This window comes from Cynoglossus semilaevis, chromosome 12 (genome assembly GCF_000523025.1).
Source record: "Cynoglossus semilaevis isolate Cse_v1.0 chromosome 12, Cse_v1.0, whole genome shotgun sequence".
In the NCBI taxonomy this organism is placed as follows: domain Eukaryota; kingdom Metazoa; phylum Chordata; class Actinopteri; order Pleuronectiformes; family Cynoglossidae; genus Cynoglossus; species Cynoglossus semilaevis.
Genome location: NC_024318.1, coordinates 15,969,836 through 15,984,570, shown reverse-complemented (window position 1 = coordinate 15,984,570; position 14,735 = coordinate 15,969,836). Strand labels below are relative to the sequence as shown.

Genomic DNA, 14,735 nt, shown 5'->3' with positions numbered 1-14,735 from the left:
GCTGCATTTGGATCCATCCTGATCTTGAGTTTCACTAACTGTGACAATGTCTGTACCAAAGGTTAAAGACATAAAGATGAGTGTGATGTTCTCATTACCTATCAATGCTAATACATAAAAGTGGAAAAAGTGCATGATTTTTTTTTTAACCTACTACAAACAGGCGTTCGTGCTGCAACGCCCCCTAGCAATGTAAAATGGAACTGATCCGTTCATGTCATGTGACCACTGACCAGAAGAGAGCAGTGACTCCACGTGATCCAGTCCACATGGTGGCAGTTAAACACTATATGTTACTCTGTGTAAAATTAGGCTAATGCAATTTGTTATGACATATATGTTATGAAAAATATATATTAAAGTTGTCAAAAGGTCAGTATTTGTCATGGGTTTGAAAAAAATCACAAAGTATCGGTACCGGAAATTGCAGGATGCTAGACACATATATATACATATACAGTATATATATATGATATAGCGTGTGTGAACAAGTCAAAACCACTGAATATTTTCAGCTATATTTAATGTATATAAATAAAAGTAACTTTTTATATAGTTAGGATAGTTGATGAATTAAAATGTAAAATTAGGAAAAATCACACGGTAGCTGTGGATTATTCCTGACTAATCGTGATCGCAGTCGATCGTGATTATTTATAAACTACAATAACATGCATGGTTTGGTTAACTCACTCACTCACTTATGGTAGATAGACCTTAAACTAATTATCTGGTCGGTGCAGAAACTGCTCTCGAAAACATTCTGAAAACTACCTGCAGGATCTGACATCAATCTTCAGTAGAGTCGACTCTCATAATTTCCATGTGATTGTAACTATACGATGGTGTTGGAGTTTTTATAGAACTAAATATGGCGATCGACCGCCTGTGGTAATGATATCACGTCACGTAGTCATACTTTACGATTAATACTTTAATTCAAGCCGTACGCACAGTTTACAGGTCTGACACTTTGAGTCCAGCTCTGTTTGTGGTCCACGTGTGCGGGTAAAGAATTCCTATAAAGTCGTATTTCCTGAGACTCAGACGGACACCTGGACTAGCAGCCACGCACCTGGTTGTTCCTGTGCAACGAGTGTATGGACAACAGATGTGTGTCTGCTGTTGTTCTGTCTAACACACTGTACAGGACACGATCTGTGTCAACGTCTGGACCTCTACCCTCCAGCTCTCTCTCTCTCTCTCACTATCAAACAAGTTTTTTTTTTACACTATGCAACAAAAGTGTCATTCTCTGTCTTTACAAGGTTACCGCCTGGATTTGGATCATGGAAGCGGATACTGACCATTACAGCCTTGCGATACCAGCTGCCGAAAATACGAGTTTTCCAAGTTGCGGGTAAGCAACTGTTACGCTGTCTCGCTCACTGTCCCTCGCTTGGTCATTTTACATGTCACTTTATCGCTCTTTTTGCCTCTTTCTATCATCTAAATCAGGGATCTCAAACATACGGCCCGTGGGCCAAAACCGGCCCACTAGGGGGTCTCAATCCGGCCCACTTGATGAATTTTGAAAAAAAAAAACACAAACATTTTATGTTCGGGATATGTTTTGTAAAAAAAATATATATATATTTTATTACATATGTAGATTTTTTTTCTGATGTGTTTTTTTTGCATTAAAACATAAATGAAAAAAAATGAATGTATCAATATACTTGTACTTATTTGTAGGAAACCAAAGTGGGAAAACATGGACTTGTTGTTATTTATGTGTTTATATCATGTTATGATCGTACTGGTCCGGCCCACTTGACATCAAATTAGGTTGTATGTGTATGTGGGCCTCTGAACTAATTTAAGTTTGACACCCCTGATCTAAAGCGAGGCCTCACTTCCAGTCCTGCTCCTACGATTAGTGGCCCGACACTCTTATAACAATGATATAAAATGTTTTTTTTTTAATTATTATTATTTTGTATTTTCAAAATATTTGTTTATATCTATTTTTTTTCTATTACATTTCTGAAGTCATTCTTGATTTCTTTTCTAGGTCATAGGTCACACGTTACTGGGATGTTACTGCGTGTAATGGCTTGACACTGACATCACTGACTGGTGTCAACCAATGAGAGCAGCCTGGGTGGGCCTAAGACTGCTGCGGTGCCCCAGTCAACCAGTGCAGAAATGAACTGGCAGAAATAGACAAGGTACTTCTAAAACTATTTTTATGAACGAGTATTTACAATGAGTTTTACTGCAAAGTACTTTAGTCCAAATAGCAGTACTTAAAAAAAAACTATGGTGGTATACATTATTATTTTTCTAGCCTATGTTCTTGACTCGTGCCCTTTCTCATGTAGTTGGCAGCTCAGAGGTCAAAGGTCAGGGGACAAGAAAAGAGACCAGTGTCTGGTCAGCAGTTTTCCATAGGTGGTCTTGGCAGAGTCGGTATTAAATCAAAAAGTGACACTGTTTCTTAATTCTGTTTCATTCGTCCAATGAGAACATCACATTTCTAGGAATCAGTTGTTTAAAAATCAAGTGTATCGGAATTTTGAAGCAATTTTTGGGAAGTCCATGTGGGGGCGTGGGGGACGAAAATAGAATTACGGTGTGTTGCTAACGTTTGGCTAGCACGTCGTAGAAATAAACAGAAATGAGTGTGTGTGTACAGAGGAGCTGCTCGGTGTGAGATGTGTCAACTCACCCATTAGTACGAGCGTGCGTGTGTGTGTGGGCGGCTGGTTCTCAGGAACCCCCTCCGCCCCTCACACCGCCCCTCCCAGTTGTCAGGGTTAGCCTCCCCCTCTCCTCCCTCGGTGCTGACGTCACGTCTGGAGGCAGGCTGCTCTCTCCGTCGCTGACACCGTTCACCTCCAGCGGAGAAACTTTCCTGGAGTTCTCAGGCTCCGAGACCGAGCAGAGACTTCAGTCATCGGCCGCGGGCAGGACGCGGCAGTCTGGAACTCTGTGGCGCTACAGGAAGACAGAAAACCGGAGCCACAACACGCAACTTTAGTTGACCGAGGAAGTTTTTGGGGCTTTTTTTTTTCGTGACATGTCCTTATTTATTTCAAACTTTTAACTCACTTAAGTCAGCTTTTCGTTTTTGTGGGTAACGTTCGCGTATTTTCTCTCTTGTTGGTCGACACCTACACGAGTATGCTCAGGGGTACACAACCTTTTTTTCGCTAAAGAGAAGTGATTTTTTTTTTCTCTTTTTTTTTCTTTTTTTTTTTTTTAACGCAGCACGAAATTAACCTGGACACCCCTCCCTTACTCCCCCACTCACTCCCAAACTTGACTCCCTTTTCGCCGCAGACATGGCTTGGATGGAATGGGGCCTCTTTTTTCTCCTGGGTGCTCTGCTCACCCCGGCGTGTGTGTCCGTAGAACAGCAGCAGCAGCAGCAGCAGCAGGGCCACAGCGGCTTGAGGAAGCTGTACGTCCTGCAGCGCGGTCCAGGGCCGGGCTCCGGTTCTGCCGGAGCGGACGGCGCGGTGCGTGTCAGCTCCATCTCCACGCGTCACGGCGCAGCGGGGCAGCCGCACACGTACAACGTGGAGCTGAAAGCCAACTACCGTGGGCAGATCCGGACCCGCAGGATGGGGAACCAGGCAGCTCCGCTTCCAGTGCCCCACTTTAGTCAGCAACAACAGCAACAGCAACAGCAGCAGCACATGAAACTTTCAGGGTAAGAAAGGAAGAAAAAAAAAAGTCAAAAAATGACTTCCTGTCAGTTTGAACATAAACCTAGCAGACACCACATACTTAAAGTATACATTCTTTAAGACTATCTTGAGAAGACTTCAGTGTAGTTGGAGTCCCTGTGGTATTTACCCCCCTACTATACCCTCACCTGCCGCTTCAATGCCTCTGATCTGGGGTTTGATGTTGCAGTGTGATCAGTGACAGTGATGCTCTTGTGTATGGTAACACACACAAACACACACATAGCTCTAAGACTACTTTTAGAATTATGCTGAAGACATCTGTCTGTCTCACTGCACGTGGTGATGTAGTAAAAGAAAACATCACTGCATTTGTTTGTTTGAAGTACTGGCCGTGTACACAATGTACTGTATCCAATGTAAATACGCACACATGTACTGTATATATAGCTTTGTTGTGAGGTTCCACTCATACCAGAGCACCACAAATACGTAAACACCCGATCACACTTTTCTCATCCCAGATCACAGCAGTGATGATTTCCCATCAGCGTGAGTTATCGTCATATTTGTTAAGTTATTTTGGAGAAAGGTTAAAAGGTTATTTTTGACCTCTGACAAGTTTCCGTAGTTACCATCTTTATGGTTCTTTCAGATAAGGCAGGAGTGTTGCCACCATTGTTTAGATCATTGTTTCCCAAAGACTGGGTCACGACCCTCAGGTGGGTCGCAAGAGTTTTTTTTTTTGGGGGGGTCGTCTCGAATAATGTCTGTTGACTTGGGTCGCAAAGGTTTGTGACTTTTAAAATATGGGTGCCCAGAAAAAAAGTTTGGGGAAACACTGGGTTAGATGACCTAAGGAAATTCTCAGGTAAAGCGGGGGTGTCCAACTTCTGGTCCGGGGGCTGGTGCCGGTCTGTAGGTCATTCGGTACTGGGCTGCAGTTGGGCAAAATCTACTTCAGGTTTACTAATTTACTTCATTCGAAAAGTATTCAGTCTTCTTTACTTGTATCATTCAAAGATAATCTGTCAATGTTTCATTTTGAAAATTTAATATATATATATACAGTATATATACACAATATTTAAAGTTGACAATTTTCTGTATGGACTTTGGGTTCGTAGCGCAACGGAGCGACCGACACATTCATAAATCATCTTCCGATGAGGTTGTGTAGAAATTCTTTGCTTAAGTTACTGGCCGTGTACACAATGTACTGTATCCAATGTAAATACGCACACATGTACTGTATATATAGCTTTGTTGTGAGGTTCCACTCATACCAGAGCACCACAAATACGTAAACACCCGATCACACTTTTCTCATCCCAGATCACAGCAGTGATGATTTCCCATCAGCGTGAGTTATCGTCATATTTGTTAAGTTATTTTGGAGAAAGGTTAAAAGGTTATTTTTGACCTCTGACAAGTTTCCGTAGTTACCATCTTTATGGTTCTTTCAGATAAGGCAGGAGTGTTGCCACCATTGTTTAGATCATTGTTTCCCAAAGACTGGGTCACGACCCTCAGGTGGGTCGCAAGAGTTTTTTTTTTTTGGGGGGGTCGTCTCGAATAATGTCTGTTGACTTGGGTCGCAAAGGTTTGTGACTTTTAAAATATGGGTCCCCAGAAAAAAAGTTTGGGGAAACACTGGGTTAGATGACCTAAGGAAATTCTCAGGTAAAGCGGGGGTGTCCAACTTCTGGTCCGGGGGCTGGTGCCGGTCTGTAGGTCATTCGGTACTGGGCTGCAGTTGGGCAAAATCTACTTCAGGTTTACTAATTTACTTCATTCGAAAAGTATTCAGTCTTCTTTACTTGTATCATTCAAAGATAATCTGTCAATGTTTCATTTTGAAAATTTAATATATATATATACAGTATATATACACAATATTTAAAGTTGACAATTTTCTGTATGGACTTTGGGTTCGTAGCGCAACGGCGCGACTGACACATTCATGAGGTTGTGTAAAAATTCTTTGCTTACGTTTTCACCCCGTGGTACAATTAGCGTCATTATAATTTTTCCACTACCAGAAGCCATGTTTTCACTGAGACTGGCTCTGTGGGCTCAAGATGCATTAGAACCATGATATGACAAATAGTGCTGCATAACTAATCACATTGAACTCTCCTGTAAATACCTCCATTTTACAGACAATTTACCTCTAATGTTCCATCATGTAAGAATTAATGACATCTAAAGTCAACAGAGTAGACTGGAACCAACACGAGACGTTTCTGCTAAATCCTCCCCCCTTCAAAGATATTGCAGACCTTGAGATAGAAGATACAACTGACAAATGACTTGACTATGACTACATGAACTCCTGGTTATTCTCATTTGGTGGAAGTATCACCTTTTACCTAGGCAAAAGTTGTAATCGAAAATGGTAGAGCGGACATTTTTGGCTCTGTATGGATGCTAACTGTAGAACCTTACGGTTGCAGTAGAATAACGCAGTTCCTCCAACGCTGCGTGATCCACTAGCAAGCTTGTGAGCCAACAGGATGTTTTGATGTGTGAAAATACTTCAATCGGTTGGACAGTGAGGTGTTGTTGTGTTGTGTCAAGTCTTATCTCGTGACCAAATTAGCAAAAAGGACCAGGTGTTGACTGACGTGTTTTGTGCTTGTTTTCATGTTGAGAACATTTGGGCTGGTGCCACTTATTGCTCACGTTTCCAACTTAGATGACTTACGGGTTCCACAACCATCGATTCCCATCATGCCTTGTGTCAAGAAGGGCATTTGGTGTAAAATTGTGCCAGACTTTTGATGATTGACAGATGATTGACATGGAAGTTTCGGATCAAACTAGTGCTTTTTCATGTCCGTTACTGATACTGTAAGTTAAAGTATCTGCCGATACCGATATCAATCCGATCCCTTCTTTTCTCCTCCAGCATGCTGCCTTTGCCGAGGCTATCATGTCCCTGGTTACAGCATGTTGCAAGTTAAAAATCTGGACTTTGGAATTGGATCGTACGGGCTATTGTTGTTATTTTGATGTTCGATCTCGAAATTTTGACCAATATCAGACTCATACTGATCCTAAATATCGAATCGGGCCATCGCTAGTTTCAAGCTCTTTGTACAACTGGGCACACGTGGTTGGCTACACGTGGTTGGCTAGAAATTTCAAATACCGTTGGCCCTCACTAAGGTATTCTCACTGACTACTACCAGTGGTGATGTAAAAATAGTAAAGATGTAAAAGTGACACGGTTAGTTACTAACTCTACTTACGGTATGGTTTGAGAGTCGAGATTTCCTTCATTGGGATGTAATGACGCACACCGTTCAATCTATGTTTTTTGAGTGTTGTCCAGATGAAAATGCATTTATGAGTCACAGAAGGAAGCCATATTTTATAATTAGAATGAAATGTATTATTTTGTTTTAGGTTTGTTCCCATCCTTATTTAGTCGTAACAGTCATAATAGTCTGTTTAACTCAAACGAAGGCTTGCAATTTAGTCTCAGCTTCTAAGAAGCTCATTAGGCGCAGACCTTGATCCAACACAAAGTTTTTTTGGTCAAACTAAGTGTGCCTTTTTTTTTTTTTTTTTTTCTTTTGCTTCCCCCAAATCTAACTACTCTAATAAACACTAAACCTCAGCAACTTTGGTATCACAGAACATTTCTTCCTCCCCACTCATTTTAAGTATCACACATGGCCAAACCACATCTCAAGAGCTCTGTGTTTGGGATCGCGTTCAAGTCTGAAAAATATCCGGTGAGAATTGGTGGAAGCCAAAACATCAGATAACTATGGTAGAACATTCAGATGCTGACGTGACCTGCCTCAAATTTCCGGAACCCAGGGGAAAACACTTGAAACTACAGTAGGTGTGTGTGTGTGTTGCGGACCCCAAATCAAAAGTGACGTGGCCTGTTTGTAACCTCAAATATATTCAGAAACAGGCTCCCGTGTAAAAATCTGAAGTTCTGGCGTCCGAATATAGAGATAACTATTCGTCATCTAATGTGTGGCCTAATTGAAATAACATGTCTCGAGTGGTGAAAGAGCCAAAAGCAAAGTGAATGTTCTGTGCTGCAGTTTCTGTTGGGTTCCTTAAGTACACGCTCACTGAGAGTTTGTGATACGGAGCAGGAGCGGAGCCAGGGCCGTAGCTGTTTTGTTTTTTTTTCTTCTAATGATTGTGTGTCTGCTCGTTTCATATGCCTGTGCTTGATTTTTCTGTCTTCAGGGTGAACGTCTGTGGAGGGCAGTGCTGTCATGGATGGAGCAAAGCTCAGGGGTCGCAGCGGTGCACCAAGCGTAAGTTCCCCTCGGAAACAAAACTGTCTTTATGTGAACACAACAGCTTACACACACACACACACACACACCATATCAGTCGGGGCAAAGTAAAGTGTTCAAAGTGTTTTTGGTTTGATGCAGTCATGGTACCAGACAATAACTCACTGTGCTGCTGCATGGTCCACGGACTGAAAACGATTCCGAGGCATCGTGTCGGCCTCTCGTTTCCAACAAAGACGAGAGGGAAACTGATTTTCGCAGCTTTTCTGCTTGATATTACTATTATTATTACTTTTGATCTTTATTAAAGTTTAAGACCTAATACTGCTCTAGTTCAAACAATATGCATTTCTTTATGTGATATACTGTATATAACTGTCTCATTTACGTAGATCTGGCTCAGATGGTTATATAAATATGTAGGAATATTTTTTGGTCAATATAGTATCCATCCATCCAACTATCCATCCATCCATTCATCCAACTATCCATCCATCCATCCATCCATCCAATTATCCATCCATCAATCTATCCATCCAACTATCATCCATCCATCCAATTATCCCTCCATCCATCCATCTATCGATCGATCCATCCATCTATCTATCCATCCATCCATCCATCTATCAATCCATCCATCCATCTATCATCTATCGATCCATCCATCTATCCGTCCATCCATCCATCTATCCATCCACCTATCTATCATCTATCCATCCATCTATCATCCATCTATCCATCCATCTATCCATCTATCTATCATCCATCCATCTATCCATCTATCAATCGATCCATCATCCATCCATCTATCCATCTATCGATCTATCCATCCATCCACCTATCTATCACCCATCCATCTATCTATCCATTCGTCCATCCATCCATCCATCCATCTATCCATCTATCCATCCATCCATTCATCCATCCATCCATCTATCTATCCCTCTATCTATAATCCACCCATCCATCCATCATCCATCCATCTATCCATCCATCCATCCATCCATCCATCCATCCATCCATCATATAGTTCACATTGGAGTTTTCTGCAAAAAGACTGAATGGCTAATCATAAACAATAATGCAGTGTATCTTTTGCCCAGATCCCACTTTCTTGCCCATGTGCGACCCACGTCTGTCTTTTTAAGACCATTCCAAACAGCACATATGTGAATTTCCAAACAAGAACCACAGCACTTTAATTAGATTGGTGCCCATTCCTTTTCGATGTATCATTTCACTTGACTTTTTTTTTTTTTTTTGACGTCATGGAATTGTGTAAGACTTTAATACACTAAGTCAGAGGAAGTGGGACGCGCCAACGTCAAACGTAAACAATGAACTCTTCGAGTATGAAGCTAGTCAGTGGAAAGAACACGATTTTTTCACGATTCTCTCACTCCCTTACATGGTGGTGGTCTGGAGAGCTGACCTCAGAGGGACCGGGCCGGAAACAACAATACAACCACAAAATGACACACACACGACAATTCTGTAAACACAGTAGCTGTGTGTGTGTGTGTGACATGTCTTTTTTGAGGTCACTTTCGGGCATGGATGCTTATTGATTATTAAAAAAAAAAAAAAAAACTAGTCTAGTTTTTCACAACACAGGAGCTCAAACAACAGCCAACATTAATAATCTAAAAAATCAAAAAATCAAACATGTTCATCAAAAACATAGCCTATCTTTATAGCTGTTTATTTTCTATTGCTCGTTTGCGTCTCTAACCAGGTCTAATATTGTAAAATATAGCGTTACCACAAAAGTCGAGAGGAGCTAAAATTGTCTTCGTTACACCTTTTGGTAAGGCAGATTAATTCATAACATCTGACTAAAACGTCGTGTTTACAGAAAGCTGCAGGGCACACACACACACCATGCGAAAGAATTCAGGCAGTGATGTTGAGAAAAAAAACGCTCTGTAGCGTGAGGCACCGTTCTGGAGAGGCCTGCGAAAGATTTCAGCTGCTACTGGTTTCCAGGAGCCACAATGGTCTCTATAATTGTCAGAGAAAGAAGTTTGGTTTGGAACAACTGTTCTTCTGCTGGCAAGCTACGCTAAGTAATCAAGGAAAAGGGCTTCGGTAGAAGTAGTGACCGAAAACACAATAGTCCTTCTGGGTGAAGTCCAAACATACTTTGTGTAGGTGGGAGAAACCTAACTGTATAAACCATGATCGTAATTTTTAGTGAACTCCACTAAAAACGACCGCCAGCAGAAACACAAGGGGGAAAAATAGATTTGGACCGCCTCACTAATAATAGTATTGCAGAATAAAGGGACTTCCCCAATAGCTGTGTCCCTCATTACTTCAATTAAACCAGGGGATATTGGTACAAACCCCTAGAACCCTTTGGGTTTTGCAATTAAACCCAATTATCTTGATATGCTACATTAGGTTACACGAGATCGCTGGACGAGATCACTGGACGTATTGTTCGTCTAATACTAACTTAAATAGTTTCAAATATGTTATTTTTTTGGTCTAGGCCTTTGTCTATTTACATTTTTACATGTGGAATAAATTATAAGCTTTACCAGTTAGCAGGTTAGCAAGTTAAAGGTAGAAATGCACCGATTGACCACACAGTGATCGGAATCGACTGATTTTCAACATATTTGGCGCTGAGCGCTGATTGGTCGACCAACGCATGTATTTACGATCTTGCAGCCGATCATTTTGCGCATGCGATCTGTGTCGGAGAACAGAAGAGGAAGCTCAAAGTCACAGTCGAAGCTAACGTGTCGTTAGCAGAGAAAGCTATTGTAATACAGGTTATGTAAGAATAAGGCCAGTATTTTGAATCGATAAACCTAATCCAACACCATCATCATGCTGAACATGATCAAGGCGAAAAGGCTAACAACCGGAAGACACGACAACATCATTTATCATAACTAAAAGCTGTTATTTTCGAGCAATATAGTGTGCACGAAAATTTGCTTCGCGCATATGTAAACGCTCAATAGCAGCCTTGATATCGTGTCAAAAAGTTTAACACAGTCTGGGTAGACTCGTAGACTGCACGTCTTTTGAGTTCCTCACATAAAAGTAAAACAAATAATCCAAAAATAAACAAGTTCCCATTGGGTGGGCCCAGTGTCTGGACAGTTGCCACCAAGTCATTAGAAAACTTTGAATGTTTTTTTTTTACCACTGGCCCAGTCTCTTTTCTCCCTTCTTGTTTACACCGTGTTGTCAACCGATTGTTAAAGTAAACAATCTTATCCCAGTGTTGCAGACATTTTGGTTACGTGGACTTTTAAAATGTTTATCCTGTGGTTTTATCTAAACCTGAGAATCTGAGAGTCCAGGAATGGTGATATTGGTTTATAGTTTTAAAACATCCCGACACATGCTATTAATGTTAGCATCGGCTATTATAATGAACGTGATCGATATACTGTTAGCCTACAATATCCTTACCTTGTAAGGAACAATAAGGAATTGTTTTAGCGTTAATTTTAGTTTGAGTTTGTATTTAACATGCAGTTTGTGACTGTGGCTACCGCGAAACCAAAGTGACCACGCTGCTGCTACACTGTGACAGTACGATGTCACTGTTTACCAGTTCAGCGTAGACGGTTCACAAGTACATGTTTTTCAGACGATCCAGTCAGGAGAAAGGAGGTAAAACAGTGATGCTCCAAATTCCTCCTAAAGACTGGATTATAGAATAAATGATGGCCTTTATTGACATTACATGGGCGCCAGGTGTAACTGGTTATTAAAGTCTTTTTAATAAAATGTTTAATTAATTTTTTCTTTTTAGATTTATAATAGGGCTGCTGAACTTTAATTAATTTTTTCTTTTTAGATTTAATATAATAGGGCTGCTGAAATCAACGTGGTAATTGGGTTGATTAAACTGAGAAATAAAATCAGAATTTACATTTGAACCCATTTGGACTCATCGCTCACTCATGGGTCACACTAATAATTGAACAGAATATATATATATAGTGTGCCTCGAGCAGAGTTGGACGACCAAAGTTTGTCTGTTGCTTTCCGACCTCCTGTTGAATACTTTGGCTTCGGAAAGTGTTGGCGAGGAGATTGGCAGAATGAACGTGCAGCTGACAAAACAGCAGTAATAGTGCAGTCCTGTCAACATCAAAAGGAAGCTCAGAGGAAAGATCCCAACAATTTGTGAAATAAATTAGGCCACGTTCTTAGAAGAAAAAAGCAAAGGAGCGCGATGCAAGGTTAGGGATCTCGCCTGCACATGTAGCGTCTTGGGTTTGAATCCTCAGCTCCTAACCCGAGTCAAAGATTGTCCAATCACTATTCACAAATCGCAGACTACTACTGTGGACATTCCCAACAATAAATAATAAAACCAAACCATTTTTATTTTTTATTTTTTTAAATACATAAAAATGCTTTTTGTTTTTTTTTATATTGTCACTAGGTTTCTCTTTGACCTAAATACATAATTTGTTGATTGCCTATTTTCTTGGCAACCACAGGAAACAACAAGTGAGTCAACCTCCAAAAATCCAGTTTTCTTGTCCCAGGCTGAATGGATTCAGATGATGACAGATTATTTGTTTGCAGAGCAGAATAGCTCTTTGTAAAAACACTCGTCAAGGACCCTCTGACGACATGCCTGAGAATATTAAAAACGTCCTGTTTCAATGCTGCGTTTCATTGTTGATGTCGCCATCCCCCATTCGTTTATTAAAGTCCTGTTCCATCATTTCGAGGTACGGCACCGAAACAAATCTCGCTCAGAAACTCGTTGGCGAGCGGCGCAAAGACAGCTTTGTTTACATTCGACGGTGGTACGCCCTACATTGGATTGTGACAGATTTGCGTAGAAACTCGTTGGCGAGCGGCGCAAAGAGAGCTTTGTTTACATTCGACGGTTGTACGCCGTACATTGGATTGTGACAGATTCGTGCCGTGTTTTGGGGGGAAACTCTTTACCCTTCATTATGGCTCCCAAGCTAAGAGCAGATTTAGTACACCGTGAATTGAATCTATGCAAGGACTATGTAGCATTGTGCTAGCTTGTATGATATTTACAGTATTTTCTAGACCAAAAAGTTAGTTTTTTCATTAACACCTTAGAAATGTATGATGGCTTTGTCTAGTTGAACCCTTAGCCGACGTTAGCAATTTTGTTTTACCTAGCTATAATTAAATATCTTGCATTTGCGTTGCTGCTGTTGTTGTATTAAAATCTCTTGAAGACTCTCCAGATCTTTGAAATTGTATCAGCTAATAGCAAATTATAAGAGAGTACATGCAGAAAGCTAAGAACATGTGGACTTGACACTTAGCTTTTTTTTGGGTAACAGTGAGTAGTTTTAGGAAGGAATTAAATGAGGTACACAACTGACCGAGCTCATTCATGCAGAGCAAGGTTGGATGTTGAGTCACTGAAGGAGAGACTGTCACTGCCGGGCATTGTTATTGGAGTATGTCCAGACCCTGGTTACCGCAGACAAGCGCTCAACAATGGAGCTATCTAACGGACAGGCAGTTGTGTTTTGGACTGTTTTTCAGCACTGCTGGTCCCTATTACAGAAATAACAAGAAGAGAACCTAGACACGGAACATATGGGCAAATAAGTAGAACCAAAGATGCAACATAAACCCGCAGGCGTCGTTATATTTACGGTTGCCAAGAGCCTTAATGCATTTTTCACTCAGCGCATGTGGTGTCAGCACAGCTGCAGCTGCGGCGCACCATGCTGCTGTACGTGACTCATGTTTTACCAAAGACCTTGTATTTTAATGTCTTTGTTCATTACCGGTTCGGTTGAAACCGCGCAGCAGAGAAAGTTAAACTTGGCATTTTGGTCGTAGCGCTGTTACGGTGTGAGTCCTGCTGCGGTCCTGCCGCGGTTGTTGTCAGCGCTGTCAGACCCATGCTAGGGCTTAAAGTAGTGGTGCACAGGTGAGCTGCGCTGCCTCCTGCAGTACAACACAATGTTGGCGTCTCTGTGAACACCACAGGTAGTTGTTGATCATCTTTTTTTCGTGTCGGGTAGAGAAACTATTTCTGCCTTCAACCCTTCAGGTTGTAAGGAAACTTCATGGAGACAATCAACAACAACGACAACAATGGTAATAATAATGAAAGCAGAAAATTACAGAAGCATCTACTAATTAGTTTATACTCTACACGACAGGTAATGCTGATCAATTTAAAAATGCATGGATTACAAGACAAAGGAACATTAAACTATTTTCAGGATCTAACTTGGCCAGTCATTAGCTTTTAGTTTAGCTTTTTCAACACAAACAGAAAAGATTCAAAATGTTATTATTATTATTTATTTTTTAAATTTGTTCTTATTTTTATTTATTATTTATTACCAGATATCTCGATAGTTACAGCGTGATTACTTAAATTACTTAATTAGTAAAAGATATATATCATTGGTGAAAATAGAACCTATATATATATATATATCATTAGTGGAAATAGAACTGTTTGGTATCATTTAAATAAATGATTCCCAACCACTGGTTCGCAGCACGTAAGTGTCCCGTGAGAGGTCATCGTCACATCTACCATGTAAGGTTATCCAATTTGACTTAATTTGTTTAAAAATCATAATTTTTTTTCCCCCTCAAATCTTCTATTATACCTTTGTTCAATTCCTGCGAGTCTTTCGGAATTGTGTTCATCTCAACAGGACTGTGAGGAAATTGAAAGTAGAAGATCATTTCATCACATATCATTTTTTGTGACAGTTTTGTTTGACCTTTCACCTTTAAGATATATTGTGTCTTCCCAACACCACCACATGGTTCTGAATCCATCTGTGTTAGCTTCACGCTAAGTTAACAAGCTGTTGCAGTTGTTCTC

The 14,735-nt window shown here is 40.7% G+C and overlaps 1 protein-coding gene across 1 annotated transcript in view; it reads left to right on the top strand.

Annotated features, from left to right (window-relative positions):
- Nucleotides 1-2,427: 2,427 nt before the first annotated feature.
- Nucleotides 2,428-14,735, top strand: part of ltbp1 (latent transforming growth factor beta binding protein 1) — a 71,418-nt gene continuing 59,110 nt past the window's right edge. Inside the window, exons 1-2 of the mRNA XM_025060729.1 lie at nt 2,428-3,658; nt 7,854-7,924. Of these exons, the coding sequence (XP_024916497.1) occupies nt 3,288-3,658; nt 7,854-7,924 (442 nt within the window). The 5' untranslated portion in view covers nt 2,428-3,287. The remainder of the gene's footprint in view (nt 3,659-7,853; nt 7,925-14,735) is intronic.